The sequence below is a fragment of the Panthera pardus genome, unplaced genomic scaffold (assembly GCF_024362965.1).
Source record: "Panthera pardus isolate Hobbes unplaced genomic scaffold, ASM2436296v1 HiC_scaffold_19, whole genome shotgun sequence".
Classification (NCBI taxonomy): Eukaryota; Metazoa; Chordata; class Mammalia; order Carnivora; family Felidae; genus Panthera; species Panthera pardus.
The window spans coordinates 11,933,115-11,957,468 of record NW_026526754.1 but is presented as its reverse complement, the minus strand read 5'-3'; the positions used below and the strand labels follow the sequence as shown (position 1 = coordinate 11,957,468).

General features: G+C 39.3%; 1 protein-coding gene across 4 annotated transcripts in view; it reads right to left on the bottom strand.

Moving 5' to 3' along the window:
- PHLPP2 (PH domain and leucine rich repeat protein phosphatase 2) overlaps positions 1-20,324 on the bottom strand; it is a 75,886-nt gene extending 55,562 nt beyond the window's left edge. The window contains exons 1-3 of one of the 4 annotated variants that reach the window (XM_019455364.2): positions 20,174-20,324; positions 12,935-13,197; positions 1,484-1,617 (exon numbers count right to left, since the gene is read on the bottom strand). In XM_019455364.2, coding sequence (XP_019310909.2) covers positions 1,484-1,617; positions 12,935-13,197; positions 20,174-20,272 — 496 coding nt within the window. In that variant the 5' untranslated portion in view covers positions 20,273-20,324. Of the gene's footprint in view, positions 1-1,287; positions 1,447-1,483; positions 1,618-10,462; positions 10,547-12,934; positions 13,198-19,318; positions 19,461-20,173 lie in introns of those variants that run through there. The other 3 variants (XM_019455366.2, XM_019455367.2, XM_053906619.1) reach the window with 3 other exon arrangements.
- Between the last annotated feature and the right edge of the window lie 4,030 nt (positions 20,325-24,354).

The window sequence follows — 24,354 nt, the reverse complement described above, 5'->3', positions numbered from 1 at the left end:
AAAGGATTTTAGTACTTACTTTCAACCTAGCAACTATTTTTCTTCCATGAACTAGCAAAGAAGAGAAATTAATGGAAATAAAATAATACCAACTTTTAAGGAACAACATATCACAAAACACTATTTTGTTTTTATTTGTTTGTTATTTTTCACAAAATCTTTGGTGAAGTGCATTTAATAAAGTTGGCTTGTGACAACTTTATTATGTTACAAGAGTTATATGAAGAAGTATATAGAGGGGCGCCTGGCTGGCTTTCTGGAAGAACGTGCAACTCTTGGTACCAGGGTGGTGAATCTGAGCCCCATGTTGGAGGCAGAGATTACTTAGAAATAAGTAAATACAACAACAAAAAAGAAAAAAGAAGTATACAGAAATTTAATCAGTAATTTCAGGAATGAGAGCACGGGATTTTAGTAAACAATTTTGCCTATAGACACAAATCATTTAGTTATTGTTTCAATTGTTTGATAAGTGGGTCATATTAATTAAAAATTGTTAGGTGTTAAAAGACTCCGTCACTAGTTGTATGATCTTGAACGAGTAGTTTAACTTCTCTGTCTCAGCTTTCTCATTTGTTAAATAAGATGACAGTTCCTATAGCATAAGGTGTTTCTAATGAGTAAAGTGGGTAATTCACAAGCATAAAAGCACACAGTAAGCACTCAATCAATGGTAGTACCATTAGTATTAGCAGTAGACTATGTATATTTGGAAAGTAATATTCAAAAAGTATTTAATTTTAATAAGTCTAACTTTATTATTGAAGTGACCAGGTGAAAAAGTTGATGGGGGTGGGGAGGGGGGGAATGCACCAGAAGACAAAGTAAAAAATCCTAGATTTCAAGCCCACTAAATTTAACAATATACAGCTTTGACAGATGGAGTCATCAAATGTTAAGTCATATATAATAAAGACCATCTAGCTCTCAACATTCTTGAGCTATCCAGAAGTTCATGATTTTTATAAGAAACTTGAAATTACAATTGATACTAAAAAGCATGATGTGATGAAGATTCTGCAAAGGCATAAAATAATTCTAGTAAGTCAGCAAAAAAACTAGAACAAAAAGAGCAAAAATAAAAAAGGAAAGATATTTTGGCTAATACTTTGAAGTCTTCCCTTAACTACACCCCGCTTCATTGTTTTTGTTGTTTTTTGTAACCACATTAATTAACTTAAACACACCTTTTACAAAAATACTTTTGAAAAGCTGAAGACAAGAGAGGCACAAATGACCAACCTAAAAGTAGTTAACACACTCACAAAGCCAATGATAAATTCTTACCACCATAGGGGCGCCTGAGGGTGGCTCAGTCGATTGAGCATCCAACTCTTGATTTCAGTTCAAGTCATGATCTCACGGTTCATGGGTTAGAGCCCCACATCGGCCTCTGCACTGACAGCATGGAGCCTGCTTGGGATTCTCTCCCCACTCTCTCGCTCAAAATAAATAAATAAACATTAAAAAAAAAACTTCTTACCACCATAAAATCGAAGCATACAGCCAAGGTCAGGATCTGTTGCCTCCTCCTGTATGCGCGCAGGGTCGTCAAATCCCAGCCTGGCTAAGTAATCATAAACAATCTGAAGAGGTCGTTCAGTAGGTTCCAGTCTCCTGCTCACACAATTCAAAACAAAAGTATTTAGTAAGAAATAAAAATGCTTCTTTTAATTTTAAAAACCTTTTAATGTTTTAAATTTTGTTTTACTTCTGTATCAAGATTTTCTTTAATATCATATGATACAACTAATCGAAACAAGAGGTGCTCAAAGGTTTTGACTCAGAAGCCTTCTAAGGTCTTGAGGACCCCAAAGAGCTTCTTTTTACATGGGGTATATCTATTGATATTTACTGAATTAGAAGCTGAAAAGTTTCTAAATATTTATTCATTTTTAAAAGTAATAAACCCATTATATGATAATGTAAGTAAAACTTCTTAAAAAATATATTTTCCAAAATCAAACAAATTTAGTGATGAGAATGGCAATTTCAATGGACAGCTAGATTCTCAGATCTGCTTCTACATTTAATCTGTTGTAATAACATGCTGTGTAGCCTCTAGAAAACCTCACTATAACTCATGAGAGACTGTAAGTAAAATAGAATATTATTAACTTATTATGATTTGAAATAGTTGTGACATCATGTACTTCCTCAAAGAGTCTCAGGGACTCCTACAGGGTGCTTTGAGAACCTGTGGCCCAAAAGGTAGTGAAATTATGAGATATAAAAGATCACACTTGGCCATAAGTGATTTCATATAAATTACACACATAGTCAGAGACATAGTCTTTGAGTTGCCTACTATGTCTCAGGTACTATGTATTTCCACTGGCTTCAGAGATGATTTCTTCCACAAGAATTAGAAGTCAACAGCCCAATAATTCCCCAGAAATCATTCTACTATGTGGTCCCAACTGAACGCTAAAGTAAAGTCAGAATGTCTAGTAATTATTTGTGGCCTCTGGTGACACTGCATATTTTAGATCATACAGACCTAAAGCACTTCAAAATATTTAAAAACCAAAATGTTCAATGTGAATTTTGATAGAAAGGGCTACATCAGTAATAACAACAAGAGAGTCCTTTTACAATTGTTTCATTAGAAAGCAGTTATAGAGGCACCTGTGTGGCTCGGTCAGTTGAGCATCTGACTCTTGGTTTCAGCTCAGGTCATGATCTCATGGTTCATCAGACTGAGCCCTGTGTCTATCTGGACTCTGTGCTGACTGTGCAGAGCCTGCTTGGGATTCTCTCTCTCTCTCCCTCTGCCCTTCCCCCACTCATGCTCACACACGCGCGCTCTCTCTCTCTCTCTCTCTCTCTCTCTCTCTCAAAGTAAATAAATACACTTAGAACTTAGGAAGGAAGGAAGGAAGGAAGGAAGGAAGGAAGGAAGGAAGGAAGGAAGGAAGGAAGGAAACAGTTATAAATACAGTGACTAATAGCCTAAGATCCCAAAGTCAGACTGACTGGGTTTGAGTCTCAGTTTTGCTCTTGGACAAATTTAGTTAACCTCAGTCTTAAATTCCTCATCATATATAATGGGAATTACAGTATTACCTACCTCACATAGTTGCTCCTAAATTTATTTACTTACAAGATATTATATAGTAAGGAAAGTGTTTAGCAAAATAGCTCACATTAATGTTCAATAACATATTGACAACAATTCTTAGGATTGGATTCAATTTTTAATTAGAATAAAAATAGAATTATCTCCCCTGTCTGAAACAACAACCAAAAAACAAGTATAGGAAAGCATGTGTGTGTTCAAAGGTCATGAGGAGCATTAGTCTTTATGTCTTAAAAGGATTCTATTTAGAAAAGTTAAGGGCACCTGAGTGGCTCAGTCAGTAGAGCATGCAACTCTTGATCTCGGGGTTGTAAATTCAAGCCCCGTGTTGGGTGTAGAGACTACTTAAAAATAAAATCTTTAAAAAAAAAGAAAAAGAAAAAGAAAAGAAAACTTAAGAATTGTATTAATTAGGGGCGCCTGGGTGGCTCAGTCGGTTAAGCGTCTGACTTCGGCTCAGGTCATGATCTCACGGCTCGTGAGTTTGAGCCCCACGTCAGGCTCTGTGCTGACAGCTCAGAGCCTGGAGCCTGTTTCAGATTCTGTGTCTCCCTCTCTCTCTCTGACCCTCCCCCGTTCATCCTCTGTCTCTCTCTGTCTCAAAAGTAAATAAACGTTAAAAAAAAAATTAAAAAAAAAAAAAAGAATTGTATTAATTAGAAGAAACATGATACACTCCCATCACTGCAAAAAGATACAAAGGACATCTATGTTTTATGGTTAAAGAAGTAGAAAATACTGTTGGGAGTAAGATTTAGGTAAAGATAACATAAAATACTAATACTACCAAGCTGAATGTAAACAACAACCAGAATTGTAGAGGCTGCTTTTAGTTAACAGGCTTGAGCAACAGAAGCTTGAGCAAGGCTTTAGGGCCCCAGGTGACTACGGACACAGAACTGATGCAAAAAGGCTCATTAAGCCATACACCCTAACCAACCAATGGGTCACTTACAACCAGGCACAGTTCTTAAGATTACCAAAAAAAGGAAAATTCCATATGTCCCTGTATTCCCTCATTCCACCCTGTAACTATAGCCCCTTACCACTCCCTTGTGGCAGACAGTTTTTCCTTTGCTGTCCTGACCGCTGCTCCCTTACAGTGTAGTCAACGAACTTTTACCTCTTTTGTTTTGCCTTCGGTGAATTCTTTCACCGCCGGTACCTCTGGCCCTCATCCAACCCCATCCAATTGGAACATTCCACAAAAACAATAATTTAGGAATGGAAATCATCCTGATGAGCACAAAAACACAAAAATAAAACAACCACCTGGCCCCTCCTGACTGCACAGTGCAGACTTTTATCCATAAACTCAGAACTACTACAGGAGGAATGACCAAAGAACTAAAACCCTCAATGATAACTAAATACTGAATTTAAGAGAAATAGAACATAAACTTTTCAGAATAAAAACGTCAGTTACAACTAATCTCCAGTCAAAATAAAAATTCACAAAGGGGTATGGCAATATTAGCCATTTTCCCAGTATAATGGTAGAATTCTTCTAAGGAGGATGTATTTTAAGAGGGACTTCTAATTACCTATATCCTGGAGGGGTTAACTAGCCATGTAATCTGAACACTAAAGGATTAATTTGGGCATAACAAGGGTATAACAAGCTATCTCTATCTTCCAGTGTCAAGAAGGATTAGACTTACTCTGGATCACTCCAAAGAATAGGACTAGGAACAAGGAGAAGTTACACAGGTAAGCCTGGATCAAAAATGAGGAAGAACTTTAATAATTAGAGATACCAATAATGAAACAGACTGCCTCTGAAAATAGCTCATGGAGAGCTAGAGAGCCATCTGTCACAGATAATTTAGATAAGTCTCCTAAAAGAATCAAGTGGGGCCAGATGATCTTTAGAGTCTTTTAGAACCCAAGAGTCTGTGAGGTACCAAGACACCTTCCTAATATAATGCAAATTCTACCTGAATCCTGCTATTATTTCCAGATACAGAGCTCAATGTACTTAAGTATCATAATTCCATATAATGATCGCATAGCCAGGACCAAGAAATAATACTTTCAGGCTAAATCTACTAGCTCAATTTTTCAATTTCTGTCTAGAAAACCAAGAGAAATGGTAACACCCTAATTCTGACATATTTTACACGATCAAATTTCCTTCCTAAAAAGGCTCTGTAGATTTTTAAACCCTCTATATACATTTCCACCTAAGGAAAGTATTTTCCTTGGTAGGAGGGAAAAAAAAATCAAGAGAATCTCAACATCTGCTCTTATTAACTTAGCATAAATGAGTAAACAAGAAGTATTTTAAGAACTGCAAAAACAACTAAAATGAGGGACTAATTCCATTTACTCATTAAACTCATCTGCTTAAGAAAGTAGAGAGTATGATGGGAGGGAAATGTGTAATATGCTTACTGATCAATTTTGTGTTTCAAAGTTCCAAAACTTTAACAGGTTGGTACTTAGCTATTTGTTAAATCTCTCACAAATCAAAGGAAAATTATATACTGCTAAATCAGGTGTAGGAGAGAGTAATATTGGCAGTGAAAGGTTCTGTTCAGCATTTGAAATACTTCGGCTTCTGCTTTAAGGAAAGACAGTAAGACTAAGTTTTAGTTTGCTTCTAAGGCTCTAGGAGCTACTATGGTTCTTGTAAATCTGAATATATGTGATTATTTCTCTCCAAACCACCCAACCCATACCACAATGCTATCAACAGACATTTACAGCTCTTAGCCAGGAGTAGCAGCCAACAGTTATTCTAAACGGTGCCCATAGGTAAGACACATGTAAGAGAAGAGAATGCTTCATTCCATGTATCAATCATTTCACAAGGATTCTAGTTAATAGTAGGAGGCAAAAGTACACATTATTAAAATATAATACAGGGAATAAAACATTTTATCAAAAACCTTAACAAAGCACAGCAGCATTCTCTACCTCAAATTGAGATTAAAACTCAATCTCTGGCCACCTATAAAAGTAAAATCTGTAAATGTTAAGATCAACAATACAGATAATACAAACAACAACAATACTTGCCTGAATGTCTACTCCATGCCTGACACCATGCTGAAAGTGTTTAACATTTTACAAAGCTAACACATTACAAAGCCTAGCTTTTTTTCCGGTAAACCACACTATTTTATATAGTTAAAATAACTTACGCAGAAGAGAGCTCAAAACACTTCATATGTTAATGTATACAAAAAACTTAAAAAGTTATGTTTGAAAATAATTGTATTCTATCAGTCTAATCCACCATCATTTGAAAGATACACTATTTTGTGCGAATCGTTATATAATACAGAATCTTACACTAGTCTTTGTCTCTGATTCCTGAGGGGAGATTCTAAAGCCTTGGAATTTCCTGAATAATAGAAGTGTCTTGTCATTCATGAGCCCCTGGCATCACCTCTAACAGATGAGATGACTCAAGATGGGGGCTGGTCACGATAAAGACCAACCAAGTGAAGAGAAGGTTGGGGTTTGGAGCCAGCCTGACTATGGGGAAGGAAGAAAGGGCTAGAGACTGAATGCCAAGCATGTGGTCAATGAATCAATCAAGCCTACCCAAGACATGCCAGTATAATCTGTACCGAAGTTCCATGGACCTTCCTGGTGGGTGAACACATTCATTTGCTGAGAGGGTGACACAGGGAGAGGGCATGGAAGTTCTACATTCATGACCCACTCAGACCTCACCCTATGTATCGCCTCATTTGGTTAGTCTTAATTTGTATCCTTTAGACTAAAACTAATCATAAGTACAGTTCTTGAGTCTGAGTCATTCTAGTGAATTAGTGAACCTAAAAGGATCATGGGAACCCCCAAATTTGTATCCAACCTGGTCAGAAGTGTAGCTAGAATCTGAAGGGCAGTCTTGTTGGGGACCATGCCCTTTAACTTGTGTAGTCTGTGAAAAGTCTGGATAGTTAGTATCAGAATTGTATTTCAGAAAACCAGATGGTATTGCAATAACCATTAAGAAACAAAACAAACTGCCAATTAAACCACAACCCATCAACAACCATAAAATACAAGCTGATTTCAGAAGTACTAAGATGTAAAAAACAGGGGTGGCTGGGTGGCTCGGTTGAGCGTCTGACTTCAACTCCGGTCATGATCTCGCGGTTAGTGAGTTCAAGCCTGGCATCGGGCTCGCTGCTGTCACAACAAAGCCCACTTCAGATCCTCTGCCCCACTCTCTCTCTGCCCCTCCCCCGCTTGCACTCTTTCTCTTGAAAATAAACATTAAAGAAACATGTAAAAACAAAATTAACAAAAACTTTTTACTTAGTGTATAATACATTATTTTTAAGTTTTAAAATAGCACAGAAATATGAAGCACAAAACAAAATTATTCTCTTTTTCCTTCCTCAATGGTAATCAGTTCAGTATGCATCCTAAAACAGGATTGTTCACTCTACTTTTATAACATCAAAATATGGTAAAGATTTTAGTGACCTGCATGAAGTCACTCAGCAAGTCAATGACAGAAAGGTAATCAGAATGCAGTATCCCAAAACCCAAGGGTATTTTCTGTTATAAACACCTTACTGTCTCCAAGCTTATCTTAAGAGATAGTCTATCAAACACAGAAATCTTACTCATTTTGATGACTAAGAATAAAAGTAAATATATGACCATGAGCAAAGAGGCACTTCACTTTGTCACGTATGATGTCTTGTTACAACTTTTCAGGCAGAAGGCAATGATTACACTAAACTTCACTAGTGAGTCAGTTATCACTTAAACAGTTCAACTGAAAAAAGACAAACCAGGGCGCCTGGGTGGCTCAGCTGGTTGAGTGTCCGACTCTTGATTTTGGCAGCTCAGGTCATGATCTCACTGTTTGTGGGATCTCCACGTCGGATTCCACACTGTCAGCATGGGATTCTCTCTTTCCCCCTCTATCTGACCCTCCCCAAATCATGTGTGCTCTCTCTCAAAATAAACAAACAAACAAACAAACAAATAAATAAATAAGGGCACCTGGGTGGTGCAGTCAGTCAAGCTCCTGATCTCAGCTCAGGTTATAATCTCACAGTTCGTGGGTGCAAGCCCCACATTGGGCTCAGCATTGACGGTACAGAAGCTGCTTGGGATTCTGTCTCTCCTCTCTGCCCCTCTCCTGCCTTGCGCACATGTGCATTCTCTCTCTCAAAATAAATAAACTTTAAAAAAATAAATTAATAAATAATTTTTTTAAAAGACAAACCAAACATTATAATGTAAGAGCAATGGACTGGGACACCAGGTGGTGGTGGGAATGTGCTATCAACTGACCCTCTCCAGGCCTCTGTTTCACATTTATGAAACAAAGAGAAATGGTCTCGGTTATTCCCACTGGCAAGTTACTGGCCTTTTGGGCAAGGCCATTTTTTGGTGTACAAGTCTATCCCACACATTGAGGACATTAAGCCTCTCTGGCCCTTGCCCCCTACATGCTAGTAACTCTCTCTATTGGATGTGACAACCAGCAAACCCTGCCCCAATGGAAAGGGCACGGGGTCATTAAGTTTGGAAAACTTTGTTTCCCTAGTAGATGATCTCTTTCAGTTTCCTTAAAGTACTACAATTCTATAAATAAATAATCCTCAGCCTCACTGAAGTGACAAGTCCATGACTGAAAAAGAGTACGGAAAGAAAAAGTCATGGGTGACTTAGCAAAAACATGAGGTAATTTTCGTCCCAGTAATCCCATTTCTAGCACGGAGCCCAGGGAGAGCAACAATATAGCGATTCATGAGCTAAGATGCAGTCATCACAACACCACTTTGAAGAGTTGAGTGATTTGAAACAACCCAAATAGGTAACACTGAGGACTTACTGGGTGCCAGACATCAAGGCAAGCACTTTACTTCTTGACACTCCAAGTGAAGCACATCTCTTAGGAGCTTCATGCAGAATCTCAGGCCCCACCCAACCTTCTGAATCAGAATCTTTATTTTAGGATATGTGCTGCTGAAGCGAGCACTAGAATCTGTATTTTAACAAGCTCCCCGCCATGAACATTAGACTTTAAAAAGCACTACTTTGCAAGTATTAATTCACTTGATCTTTATAACGTGTAATTTTCATCATGACCACTCTATAGTGTAAATATAATCATTCTCCATTTTATACATTAGTAAACTAAGGCATAGAGCATTATATAACTTGCATAGTGACGGTCAGAGCCAGGATTTGAACACACACACTCTTGTTCTAGAATCAAAACTCTAAATCATTATTGCCTATTATTACTCAATTTTTAAACAAGTTATAGTATTTCCAGAAAATGGAATCTTCTGTAGCAATTAAAACTGATGTCCAAGGAATTTTTAATGACACAGGAAATTAACTGAAGAATGCAGTAAACAAAACTGAATATATGGTATGGGCCCAAATAAGTAATTTTTAAAAATTACGCACACATATACTTTGAAAAAGACCTGAAGAAAAATGTTGGTGTGGGAAGTCAAAATATTGGACCTGGTATCAGAATGCTGGAGTTCAAATTCCAGCTCCTCTTATTAGCTCAGTTATGTAGAGGCGGCTTTTAGGCAACAGTCTTAAGCACTGGAAACCTGAGCAAAGTAAAAGGGCCCACAGGAACCACCGCACTGGACTCCAACAGGCTCACTAAGCCATAGGCTCTAACCGACCAACGGGCTACTTACAACCAGGCAGTTCTTAAGATTACCAAAAAAGGGAAAATTCCATTTGTCCCTGTACTCCCTCATTCCACCCTATAACTATAGCCCCTCACCATCACCTCATGTCAGGCCATCTCTCCTTTGCTGTTCTGCCCTCTGCTACCTTACATTGAGTCTAGAAACTTCTCTCCCTTGCTCTGCCTTGGGTGAATTCTTTCACCGCATGCACAGCTGGCCTCCATTCAAATGGAGCACCCCACATTTGGAGAACCCCCATCTGACTGAAATATTCCACAAGTGATCTTAGGTGAGATTCTTAACCTTAAGCCTCATTTTCCCAAATGCAAATAACATTTACCTCACAAGATCATTGTGAAAATTAAATGAGGTAATCTACAAAAAGCATAAGCATTGAATATTATTTCTCTTTATACTTTTTCATTTTCCTAAATTTCTACAATGACTGTGTTACACCAGTAAATAGCAAAAATTTAAAAAAATAAAAATAATGCCTTAGATTGTCAACTATCTTACAGGCTATTACAAAGAAAGTACCTATTCGTGTGATTAGATAACACAAGACTGAATTCAAGCAATTAACAGTTGAATAAGAGATCTAAAAAAAAATCTTTAAATAAGTATGCTTATATACTAAAACTGAGTAAGGGACGCTGCACCAGTTCCCCTCCAGGAGGGACTGGGTGAAGAACGAAGTCCACCACCTACTTTGAATGACTGAGGCATTCCAACTGCCTGGCAGTACCTGACTTTGAACAGGTTCCAGGACCTCCGGCAAAGCCTCACTCTTCCTCATCTGAAAGAAAGGATGCTACTTCCCTTGGAGTTACTGTGAGGATTTAATGAGAATAGGAGCGTTAAGCACTAAGCACAGTGACTGGCAAAACAAGCAGTCAATGTTAGCAAAAATCCACCATCATCACCACCATCATCATTCTCTGGCTGAATTAAACTTCTCGAGCTCCTACTCCAGGAATTGAAATATATTCATTCTTTTCAAATGGCAACTCAATGGTGTTTTCATTATTTTCTAATCAATTAGATCTACGAAGAGCTATTTCATTACAAAATTATCAAGGCCACAGGGCTTAAAAAAAAAAAAAGACAAACTTTCCATTTTAAGTAGTTTAGATTCACAAATTATTTCACATTTGGATTCTTAACTACACAGCTAGTAGCAGCAAGCCAATTCAGAGTTTCTCCACTTTTCTGTAGCTCTGCACACATACACATTAGTATACAAATGAGTAAGTCTTATGCTTAAATACATGAACTCCATCAATCACTACCAGCTATAATGTAGGTCAAGGCTTTGCACCTGATATAATTAGATCGGAATCGGTGTTAAGATTTAGAAAAGCCTAAGGATCACCCAGTCTGATCCTTACGTTTTGCAAATGGATTTAGGAAATTTAGTTAACTGGTGAACAAGGAAAACATTCAAATGCTAATCTACTTTTTCAGGAATTAGTCCAAACCCTAAAAGAAGCAGAGAGTAAACTTCAGTTTAGACTTTTTAAGTGACATCAATTTTTAGCTCAACTAAAGGTGTTACTATTATTACCACATGTTGAGGAGTAAGTGGGAGCTTCCTTTCTCACTTTCACGAGCCACTCACTCTAAATCTACAGGTCTAACTTCTGTTTCAAGACATTTGTTACAGGGAGGGAGGAGAGAAGGAGAATGGTCAGGCATTTAAGCTTTTATTTGATGTCTAATTCAAAGAACCAGTCATTTGTTTTTTTTAATTGAAGCAAAGAGTTCATAAACACAGTATAAGACTACTATGAGAATACTTTTTCACATTTATATAAAAAATTCTAAAGAACACAAATGGCATTTGAATCTATAAAAATATGCTCAACTTCACTCATTAAGATAAATGAAAATTAAAATGACAAAATAACAAAATTCCTACCAGATTTGCAAAAATCTAAGTCATTAGGCTTGAAAACAGATTTGTCCTTGGAATGCTGACTTTATGATTCTCTAATTTAAAAACTGTTGACAATCAGGTCTATTCACAAGCAAGTATGTACTCACATGCTTGAGTATGTATTTATATTTACATATAAAATTTAATCCTAACATGATCTGGAGAAAGGGGAAAATAGGCATATTTTTATATTATTTGTCAAAGTTTAACTTCTATTAAGAGATATCTGACAATATATATCAAAATTATAAATGCAAAGGGGCACCTGGGTGGCTCAGTCAGTTAAGCATCCGACCCTTGATCTCAATCTCAGGGTCATGAGTTCAAGCCCTGCATTGGGTTCTGTGCTGGGCACAAAGTCTACATACAAAAAAGCAAAACAAAAAAACGGTAAATGCATATATCCTTTGGCTCAGCAATTCCACTTCCAGGAGTTTATCCTACAGATTACCTCCACATGGGAGAAATATCATAGGTAAAAGAATATTTACTGCAACACTGCTTGTAGAAGTAAAAAGTAGTAACTATCTGAATGTCCATTAATAGGAGACTGGCTGGGGCACCTTTGTGGCTCAGTTGGTAGAGTATGCCACTCTTGATCTCAGGGTGGTGAGTTCAAGCCCCATGTTGGATGTGAAGCCTACTTAAAATTTAAAAAAAAAAAAAAAAAAAAAAAGATTGGCTAAAATGATGGTAGACTCATAAAATGGACTATTATACACCCATTAAATAAATGTAAATTATATAAATATTAATACAGAAAGATCTATAAGAGATTTCCAGTCAGTAGTGTGCTGGATATAGCACCATTAGTTTTAAAATTTATATACAGGGGTGCCTGGCTGGCTCAGTCGGTAGAGCATGCAACTCTTGATCTAGGAGGTATGAGTTCGAGCCCCATGTTGGGTGTAGAGATTACTTAAAATTTTTTAAAAAAATAATTATAAAATAAAATTTATACAGAGAGACACATATTTATGCATGAGCATATATACTTCTCTATTTATTTCTACACATTTCAATTTCATTCTATTTACATGTATTATTTTTTTTAATAACTTTAAAATATTTATTTTATATTTAGATATCTGACCCATGGTGTAATCCAAATGAAGTAACCATCACATTTTCCTTCCCTGATGGCATTCCAAGGACAAATCTTATTTCAAGCCTAGTGACCCCACAATCAATATCAGTTCTAAACACAATGAAAATCCTAGAGCCCACTTCCCATCACAAAGAGTAATGACTTACATCAGAGTGGTAAAACTCAGACCATACCTGACTAGGTCCCCATGAAGCTGTAGATACAGACTTTCCCTTCCCTCTCCAGCACAGATTTCCGACGCGGGGGTCTCCACTGTACACAGGACGAGATGTAAGTCAGAGGAGGCAGAGGCGGTTGTAGAGGCAGTGGTCGTGTCTGCTCCATAAAGGTAAACACAACCTCTCTTCACATCTTCTCTCAGCCAGTCTCTTTCTCGAGAACCAAACCTACTTCTCCTATTCAAACAAGTTCTGCTCCCATTGCGTTTCATATTTCTCTAAAAAACATCAAGAGAAAGAAATCATTAGCTATAATGTCTGGCTGAGTTAGACACATTCAGTCTTCACCCCACCCTTCCACTCTACATTCACCAAACACCTCTCTTGGGGCCTTCCACATCCACCATGTCCATTCCTAAGCTGGAAAATGGTTTTCTCTCCTGCTAGCTGTTCAGAACTCTGTCCATTAGCTTCTCTGACCTTTTCTTTTTCTTATGTTTTCAGAAAAATGTCAAGAATTATCTGTGCACCTATTACCCACCTTTCATAAAATTTAACATTTTGTCATATTTATTTCAGATCCTTATTCTAAAGAACATACATACAACATATTCTTACATATACTGCTGAAGCTACCTGATACCCCATCAATTCCATTTCCTTCCCTCTCTCCGCAGAAACACTCTACTGTATTTGGTATTCACCATTCCATGCATTTTTCTGTCTGCCATATATGTATGTATCTATAAATGAAATTTTATTTTACATGATTTAGAACTGTAAATGCTAACATACTTATGTTTTACCCTGCCATTTTTGTGGAGGGGGGGGTGTCAATATTGGTCATGCTAATACACCCAGCTCATTCATTTGAATATATCCCATTATATGAATACATTGCAATATATCCATTCTCCTGTTGATGGCATTTAGTTTGTTTCTAATTTCTGTTATAAACAATCCTGCATTAGATATTTTTGGACATGTCTCTATAATGCAAATTGAGAGCTTCTCTAGGGTCCTGACCCTCTGCCTCACATCCTAAATAAGTATAGAATATTGTACAAATGGTTTTTTTTTTTTTTTTTTTTAACGTTTATTTATTTTTGAGACAGAGAGAGACAGAGCATGAACGGGGGAGGGTCAGAGAGAGAGGGAGACACAGAATCCGAAACAGGCTCCAGGCTCTGAGCGGTCGGCGCAGAGCCGGACGCGGGGCTCGAACTCACGGACCGCGAGATCCTGACCTGAGCCGAAGTCGGACGCCCAACCGACTGAGCCACCCAGGCGCCCCACAAATGGTTTTTATATTCTAATCATGTTCCCAAAAAAATTACTGTTGCATTTGATAATTTAGGTATGTGAAATTCACACACATTGTAGTTACCTCAAAGCAAAAACAACTGCTACAGCAATAATATGACAAGGCTCTAAAGATCAGTATTTACCTGTTCTTTTTTATGATGGGCCATTTCTATTCCTTTTAATATAAAGGCATTTCCACTAACGCTTACACTGCCATACCTCTCTAGTGTCAGTCTCCATTACCTGTTACTGTTTCAGTCATATCCAGCTACCTATAACTCCCAAACATCTCACGATTCCTTAATTGTGTGACTTGTCTGAAAGGTCCTTCACCTTGTCCCTCTGATGAGATAGGCTTGAAAACTCTACTCATTTGTCACCCTGTGTTCTCTACGGAGCCTTCTATTTTCCCATCCCCATTCTCTCTGCATACCTAAAATTAGCGACTCTACTCTCTCCACAGCAGAACCTCTTCACCTTGAATATGCATCTATTACTATGGGGATCACAATGGGTTTTAATAATGTATTTGATATTTCTTCCCCCCTTCTATACTGAGAATCTATTACGGTGCCTTAATACCTGAGTGGCAAACTGATGCATTCAAAACTTAACTGACATCACAGAAATGTATTGCCAGTCTATACTTCAGCCCAATTTGCTCTGGCAAGAAGTTGAATAAACTTGGGGCGGAGGGGGGAACATCTCCTTTTTTACAGAGAACTAAAATCTTTTTGCCAACCAAAAAGTAAATAAAACACTTGCCACTATTCCTCATTGGAAATCAGAAATACCTATAAATAAAGCAAATATTATTTTTGTAATTACCAAGATTAAATATTTGAGGACAAATGTGGCACCTAAGGTTCAATTTCTAAAGCTGATAAAGGATGGGCACTTGAATGGCTCAGTCGGTTAAGCGATGGACTCTCAATTTCAGCTCAGGTCATGATCTCAAGGTTCATGAAAATGAGCCCCATGTCAGGCTCCGCGCTGACAGCACACAGCCTGCTTGGGATTCTCTACCTCCCTTTCCCTCACCAACATGTGTGTGAGCGTTCTCTCTCTCTCTCAATCAATCAACAAACAAACAAACAAATAAATAAATGGAAGGAGAAGCAAAAAGGTATTCCCAGGGAGGAAGAAAGAAAAATATGAGAATGGCTTCATTGTTCAAGGATGACAAGTAAATCAACTGTTTTACAGATATTAAGGATTTGAACATAGCTATTTAAGACCATGAGGATTATTACTGATTCTAACTTTAGATAAGTAGGATAAACCCCTGCTACAAGTGGGAACTAGGTCTCTCTCTTCTCAACAAGAGCATTTTCTCAAAGCTGAACATCTCAGAATTAACAAAGGGCTTTCAAGTACTTATTTTACAAAGACAAAGGCCATCATACTTGTATCACCAAGTAATTTTAACCACTGATTAATTCCAAATATTCTTTATTTTTTAGTCTCTGGGAAAGATTAACAACTGGTCCATCTAAAAACAGCATTCTAGGGGCGCCTGGGTGGCTCAGTCGGTTAAGCGTCCGACTTCGGCTCAGGTCATGATCTCGCGGTCCGCGAGTTCGAGCCCCGCGTCGGGCTCTGGGCTGATGGCTCAGAGCCTGGAGCCTGCTTCGGATTCTGTGTCTCCCTCTCTCTCTGCCCCTCCCCTGTTCATGCTGTGTCTCTCTCTGTCTCAAAAATAAATAAACGTTAAAAAAAAAAAAAAAAAAACAGCATTCTAGGGGGCGCCTGGGTGGCTCAGTCAGTTGGGCATCCGACTTCAGCTAGGGTCACGATCTCGCGGACCGTGAGTTCGAGCCCCGCGTCGGGCTCTGGGCTGATGGCTCAGAGCCTGGGGCCTGCTTCTGGTTCTGTGTCTCCCTCTCTCTCTGCCCCTCCCCCGTTCACGCTCTGTCTCTCTCTGTCTCAAAAATAAATAAACGTTAAAAAAAAATTTTTTTAAATAAAAAAATAAAATGAAAACAGCATTCTAGGGGCGCCTGGGTGGCTCAGTCGGTTAAGCATCCGACTTTGGCTCAGGTGATGATCTCACAGTCCATGAGTTCAGGCTCTGTGCTGACAGTTCAGAGCCCAGAGCCTGCTTTGGATTCTGTGTCTCCCTCTCTCTCTCTGCCCCTCCCCCCGCAAAATAAAATACAAACATTAAAAAAAATCAAGGTGATTTAAAAAAAAAAATAGTATTCTATATGGTACAGTAACATCTTTACAAGGAAGCTCTGTGTTCTGCACCAAGTGGAGAGAAATTTAGCTCACTGGAGAGAGCAAGTGGATACTATTCCACACAACCACCAAAAAGCTTCTTTTAAAAAACTTTTTAAGGTCAAAGAAGGCCCAATGATGTCATCAATCTTAAAAAAGTCAAGAGCAACCCCAGGAAGTTATTATTTTAGTTCATCCATGATTTTTCTTCTGTGAGGATTTTTAAAGACATTTTTAAATGTTTATATATTTGTATCAAGACTATAAATTCCTGGCAGCTCCTTTTGCCCAGGGGTCATGCCCCTGTGCTTTAATAAAAACACCTTTTTGTACCAAAAAAAAAAAAAAAAAAAAAGCTACATTCTTTAAGAACTTTACTGAACACATGTGTTGTTGGTCAAAAAATGTGTCTCCTACATATATGACATATTACACCCTACAAAGATAAACTGCTGAATTAGAACTTGAGTAGATATCATTCTTTTAAACCTGCTCAATGGGCATTTAAAAGGCCTAGATACCAAACAAACATAGCCTTCTAGCAACAAATCTAGATGGACTGTTCAGCTGTTATTAGCTATTGCTGAATTACCTGTGCTTTCTTCTCCACTGTGTAAAGCATCAGATAACTGCTGAAGGCCAGTACTGTCCTCTGACACATTTTCAGCTTTTAGAATCACTTTTCCACTGAAATTTCTAGATTAAGAACATTCTATTGCTTTCCTTATTCTTAAATAAAAACTGTTGACAAACTTTTCTAAAAGGAAACAGAACTATAATTACCTCTCACATCAAACAAGTATAAAAGAGCACATTTAAGATTTAAATGTATTTCTAGAAAGCACAAGTCTTTAGAATAAGCCATGAATTAAGTACCTACTTTAAGCTTTTAACTCTCTAAAAAGGAAAATAACCTATGAGGGCTGTAATCAGTTCAAAGGTGATAAAATATTAAATGCCCACATACAATTAGCTCTAATATATGCATGGTAAAAACAAGAGTCTGGTCAGGTAACTCTCCCTATGCACTGAGTTCTATTAGAATGTGAAATTCTGTAAGGTAGGAGATATACTCCCTGGTTCAAAACTTTAAAACAATATAGCCTCATCTCCAGGAATATATATGTTAAGGAATATTTTGGAAAGGGTGGGATGAGATAAGGATAGGAAGAATATTTCAGTTCATTAAACTCATTTTGGTATTCACGGATTTTTAAGAACCACATACACACATTATTTGGATAAAAACTTGAAGCTAGTTCTGACAAAAACGGATCTCATGGCACTCACTGTCCAGTTGTAACTTCTTATCTTGTACAGTCTGAGTAAAACAATAATCCCAAAGTTGTAGGAAACATCTGGAAAATGATGCTTCAAAGGTACTCCCAATAATCTTACGAGTATTACCAATTACCAGTATCATATTTATATTCCAACAGCAGTAAACGGGTACATTCTAATTAGCAATTTGCTAAATAAATCTGGGAGAAGAGTTTTGAATCAAACTTTCCAATATCCCATACAGATGGACCTAGATCTAACCTGGCTAAATTATACTAGCTTAGCTATACTAGCCTTTTTTATGAAGATCTATATTAGACAATAATGATGCTCACAATTAGGTATTAAGTATAATAAAGGCATTACAAAAAAAAGAATAATAAGCCTTTTCCAAAGGTTCTTTAGAGAAGAACAGGTAGGAGACTATGACTTTCTTCTACCTATAGATTCTTGTCCAGTTTCACTTGACACAAAATTCAACTACTCAGCTACTTAAAGAAACTTCTGTATGCAGAACACACAGCACCTATTCACCATTGATGATCCCATTAATTTGCAAGGATTATTTAAAATGTTGACCATATGCAATAAAGCAAGAGATGCAAGGGCATTAGACACTGTCAGCCTCCCACCAACTCAGTACTATAATCAAAATCAATTTCTGGAATCTTTCTAATGGTCCCCAGACTGGAACCCCAGGGAACCAGTGGTAAAGAGGATCACTTCCTGGAAGTGCAGGAAGGTAGGACCCTTGAATCAAGAGCCTCCTTTCTCAATTCCTCCCCTCTCATAATTCACTCCCTCCCCAACAAAAAGTTGCTATAAAAAAAGCCAAGGTTGTTTATCTTCTAGGCCAGAGGGCATTACCTATCTCTCAGACCTGCCATTTCCTGATAAGCCAGGGCAGAACTTTTCTTCATTCACAATTTACACTTGGTGACCTTATAGTTTTAAATAAATGTCTAAAAGTAATTATGCCTTAAATGCCTTAAAGTAAATAAATGCCTTAAAGTAATTATACTTAAGACTTAAGGTTAAGTAAGTTAAAATAGTACGAACAAGGTTTATGCAGAAGTAAAGGTAAACTATGAAAAGTTATTTCTTTAAGTCACTGCACTAAGACTGGGAGGTAGTAGCAGAAAAAAGTGTTTCATATTCTACAGAGTTCTATTTTATGTTGTTTCATGGATGGATTCACCAGATACTTTACGTCTATTATTTTTTTCATTGTTCTCACCTTTGTAATGTCCTACAAAAAAAACTCAATAATACAATGCTCACCCTTAATCCCAATTAACAACTATTAATGCATTTTTAACTTTATGTATTTTCACTGTTTTGCACAGTATTTTTAAAGACATCAAATCCTCTAAATTTTTTCTCTCCCATCTCGCTGGCAAGTTTTAAATTCTGCTGATTTCCTCTTCTAGAACTCTAGAAAGAATTCTATTCCACCTCCAGAAGGACATCTAGCTTATATATTTGACCTACAGAAAAATTTCTCTCCAACTATTTCAGAGGCCAGTAGAAAACTCCATCCAGTTAATTTCCCACAACCCCTCCTTTAAACCATCTTTACTGTTGCCTCCCGACCTTACATCTCTTGTGCATTTAAACTTCTTGTCATCCCCTTCAAGTCTCCACTCTCCGCCTTGCTTGCATCTGCTTTCATTTTCCTCCTACTCCCCTCAATTCCTGCCCCAAAATCCTGCAAGATGCCTGTTGCATAACTGCTCCCCCATCGCCGTCTCCCTGGATTGTTAGCCCCACTCCCAAAACAGGAATGCCCGTTCTGCCAAACCCCTCCTCCCCGCTGCAACGAGACCAGAGATTCCCGGAGATTAAGATCCTCCGGGGATTCTCTCTCCAGGCAGGCAGGTCGAGCGTGTAGGCCTGCGCCTCGGAGCGCGAGCCGGGTCCTAACTTCGGCGGTGAGCCCCGGGGGCAGAGTCAGCCCGCTCCACCCAGCACAGCCCGGAGCACACCGCAGCGCCCGGCCAATCACCGCCGCCATCCTCCCGCTGGGGTGATGTCTTCAGGTGTCCGGGGAGAAAGCCCTGCGTACTTACAGCCCTGCTCTCGGGCCACGGGCGACCGGCCCCCGGCCCCCAGCGAGGCCGAGGGAGGCCGAGGCGGGCCCCCGGGTCCTGAAGGAGCCGGGTGGGCGGCGGCGGCTGGGCGGACGCCGGACCGAAGGCGTGGGCCTGCGAGGCGGGTGGCGCGCGGCCAGGGATGGGCAGTCGAGGGGAGACAGAGGCGACCGAGGCCTCGGCGGGGGCCAGTCGCGGAGGCCTCTGCGGGGTCCGCGGCGCCCCTAGTCAGACTGCGGGGCAGAGGGGCGGCGAAGCGGACTGACGCGGCGCGGGGGTCGCCGCCTGCCTCGGCCACCGCGCGGGGCAGGGGCGGCCTCTCTCCTTCCTTGCTCCCTCCCCAGCCCTCCCACCTCACCTTCAGGACCCGGATCCCGCCCGGCCGGCGGCTCGCGGGCGCTTCGGGCGGCTCCGGGGGCTCCAGCGGGCCCGCGGGCCCCGGCTCCACCTCCCCCATCGGCCGCGGAGGCTGCACAGGGACGCCGGGCCGGCGCTACGGCGCGCGAAGCCTCGGCGGCGCGCGCGAGCAACCCCCTGGCCCCGCCCCCCGCGACCGCGGGCCCCGCCCCGGGTCCCGCCCCTCCCGCAGCCCAGCGGGACCTGCGTAGCTGCGGGCCCCGCGCGGCTACGGCGAGGAGCCGAATCCTGGCTGGCCGGTGGTGCGGAGCCCACGGGTGGGGCCGGGCGCTACCGAAAGGCTGGGCCTGAGTCCCCCGCTGCCCTCTGTTTGGAGGACTGAGGGTTATTCCCTGCTATCACCGCCTCCGAGGTACCGGCTGGACTAGGGGCTGGTGGGGTCTGCACCTGTCAGTAGGGACCAGACGCTGCCCTCCGCAGAGGGTGGATGTTGTAACTTACCTCTCCCAGACGTTTCCTCTTTCTGCTTCAAAACTGGCCTGTCACCCTCACATGCGGAGCCACTGAACGGATTGTCGAGAATATTCACCTTAACAAGGCCCTTTCTCTTCCTAAAGATGCTCACGACGTTCTTTAGCAAATTCAACCCAACCTCGCGTACAAAATGTCACTTCCCTGCCTGAAGTCATAATATGGTCTAAGACCATTTTATTATTTGTAAGGCTAATTTAGAAAATCTTTAGAAGTTAATTTATTATTTTAATTCCTGAAGGGACGGTAGTTTTGTGACTAGCCAGTGGGCCAGATTTGGAGTCAGCCTAATTCCAAATCTGAACTGTGCCTCTTATTACATCTATACCCTTGTGCAGTTTATTTGATTTGAGCTTTTGTTTCTTAGCTGTGAAACAGAAATTCATATCTAAGTTATTATCAAGATTTTTAAGGGCTTACATTTTATTCATTCATTCATTTATTTATATTCTCCAGTTAATATACAGTGTAGTCTTGGCTTCAGGAGTAAAACCCAGTGATTCATTTCTTGAGAAAGTGCTTAGTAGGAATTCGCAGTAACCATTTATAATTCTGATTTTCCAAATTTAAGACTTACTCAGTTCCTCAGACCTCTCCTCTTAATTCTGCTCTAAATTTTCCTAGGAAACCTTTTAGACTTCTGGATTTTAGGGTTTTCCTCTTACACAGGTGTTAGTGAATCTTCAAGCAACATGTAGGGAATTAAGCAGCAAAATCAGTAACTTCCGGAGGTTTGAATAATTGGTGAAAAGTTATCTCCCCATTATCCACTGCTCCAACTTGCCTAGCCCAGACTAACTGTATGTCTAAAATATTTTAATTGAGGGGTGCTTGGGTGGCTCAGTTGATTAAGCATCCAACTTCAGCTCAGGTCATGATTTCAGGGTTCGTGAGTTTGAACACCCCCTCCCCCCCGCCCGACCTCCCTGGGCTCTGTAGTGACAGCTCAAAGCCTGAAGCCTGCTTCAGATTGTGTCTCCCTCTCTCTCTGCCCCTCTGTCCAACCCCCTCCTCAAAAAAATAATAAACACTAAAAAAAATTAAAATATTTTAATTGTAGGCTTAGTACAAGAGTTTTGAGATCTCCCCCCTCAGAAAAGAAACACTAAAAAAATTAAAACATTTTAATTGTAGGCTTAGTACAAGAGTTTTGAGATCTAACAGCATAGTCTGTGCCCCCTTCTCTACTGTGAGATATATATGCATTCGGAGATCTTTTAAATTCTAAGATAAAATTTGACTCTTGTAAAAACTCTCTGTACAAATGATTTATTCTGTAAAAGTTTGGAAACTACTTTCTCCCTTCATATGAGCTACTTTGCATATGCCAAAATTCGATCTCCAGTAATCTTCATTTGTCTTATTTTAATAAATTAAAAATGACTTTGGCAAGTCTGATATAAAGTGAAAAAAGGTCTTAGGTTGACTACCTCCTGGGTCTTCCTTCCACCTTGAAACTACTTTCATGAAAGCTACTCAAAGTAGTTGAATCCTGGGGTGCCTTGGTGGCTCAGTTGGTTAAACACCTGGTTCTTGGTTTCGGCTCATGTCATGATCTCATAGTTTCACGGGTTTGAGCCCCACATCAGGCTCCATGCTGATGGTGCAGGGCCTGCTTGGGATTCTCTCTCAACCTCTCCCCTGCTCTCTTCCTCTCAAACTTAAAAAAATTATTTAAAAAAAAAAGTCGTTGAATTCCCATTTCAATGCTTACTGGGTAACATTCCAGCAAGAACACTGGTATGAAGGTTATAGGCACCCATATAGAGAGAGAAGTGAACTTTAACCAAGGGCAGATGCGCAGTGGAAAGACCAAAATGTGGTTCAGAATTAGGGTTTCTAAAAGCTTGTTTCTTGAGGTTTTTATACATTGCCTTTTCCAGATCTCATGAGAAACTCTTTATTGATTGATCCCTTGAACAAGGGCAAAGGATCCTATCCCAGGATCAGCATTTTGAGTTAATGCTGGGGAACAGCAGTGGTAGATTGCTTTTTGTTTTTTTTTTAAATCAATGGAATAAAGGCTAAAGCATCAATTCAGAATACAAGCATATGCTAAAATTTATGTATTTACTATTTTTTCATCAACAACAGTAGTACCCCTTTCATAAGAAAAACAAACAACAACAAAAGAATTTCCAGCCCAGATGTTGCAGGGAATCATTTATGATGCAGCTCTTTAAAGGTCTCCATGTTTTAAGATCCAATTTAGCAGTCAAGCAATTGATTCTCCTTTTTCAAATCATGTACTACCATTAACATTTTATACTGTTTCAAAGGTCACATATTCATGTTCTTCCCCAGTTCAAGGCAATGTGCATTATGTATGCCAAGGGTTATGTAACTATGGTTTCTGGAAATGGTAAACAGCTGAGACTAACCCTAAAAATAAATTCCTCTGGGAATTTCTGTGCAAAAATCCATCTGCCCTCACTGCAGGTTCATCATTACAGAAATCACTGTTTAGATCAAGCCAAGAGACAGACAAGTCATTACTGCTTCCTCTCTGTATGGTTTTATAAGTACATACCTCTCTCTCTTCACCTGGGAAGGACACACACACACACACAAATTTATCCTAGGAGCTTTCCCTAATCCTCACTACAAAATACAAAGTCTGGAGAAGAAAAGTCTGTCAAACTGGTAGAAGAGCCATAAGATCTTACTACATTCACTTATTTATAGCTGGTTCCCACTCCTTTAATGATCATCACAAAGTCATCTTTAGGCCTAAATCTCTTGTTTCTAACACAGGTTGAGCAGATTTTCTTTATTTTAGTTCCAAAGAAACAGGTAGTATTTACCTGGCTTCAGGATTTGAAGGAATGTTTTTTTCTGTGAATGTTTTCATTATTTCCAAAATAAAGGAACAAATAAACTAGGGGAGGAAACAGCATGGAAAACCCTTATAAGTGATAAAAATTAATTCGGTCCTTCTGGACTAAAGTTCAAATCTAAGCACTATTCATTGTATTGTTAAGTAAATGTCTGAACTCTATTATTACTGGGTAAACATCTCTAATGTAGCTTTTAGATTTTCTTCTACATGAAATTATATGGAGATGAAAGTGTTAACCAAATTTAGTATTAGAAACAAAGATGAATTTTAACTAATCCATATATAAGGAAAGATCACAGAAATGTCAGTTATCAAACAGTGCCAAAGGGCACTTCTGCATAAACTAGATAAAGGCCACAGGCTCTATTCTCCTCCTCACTTAGGGGGCTGTCACACTCTCCCACTTCTCAATCAAGGGACTATAAGGGATCACCTGAGTAATAGAAAACCTACAGCTTCCAACTTCCAACCATTCTTCTATGGAAGAATTCATATAAAATAGATCATGAAACAATTCATTTTGGCTGGTCAATCTTTCCTCTTCTCAGTCACAGATACACTTAAACAATTTACAGAGAAGCTTATAACTAAAACCCCATCCTGACCCCTAATACACATTTCACCCTGACATGCTTTGCCTTGTTTGAGAATTCACCCATGTGGAGAAGTAAGCATTAGTTAATAATCATTAGTTAAAAATTTCCAATTGCACTATTGACTGTCTATAAACTACAGATTTAAGTCATTCAAATTCCTCTAGGTGAGATTTCTGTAAAAGAAACATTAACAGGTCAGTAAGTTTAGCTCAAAGC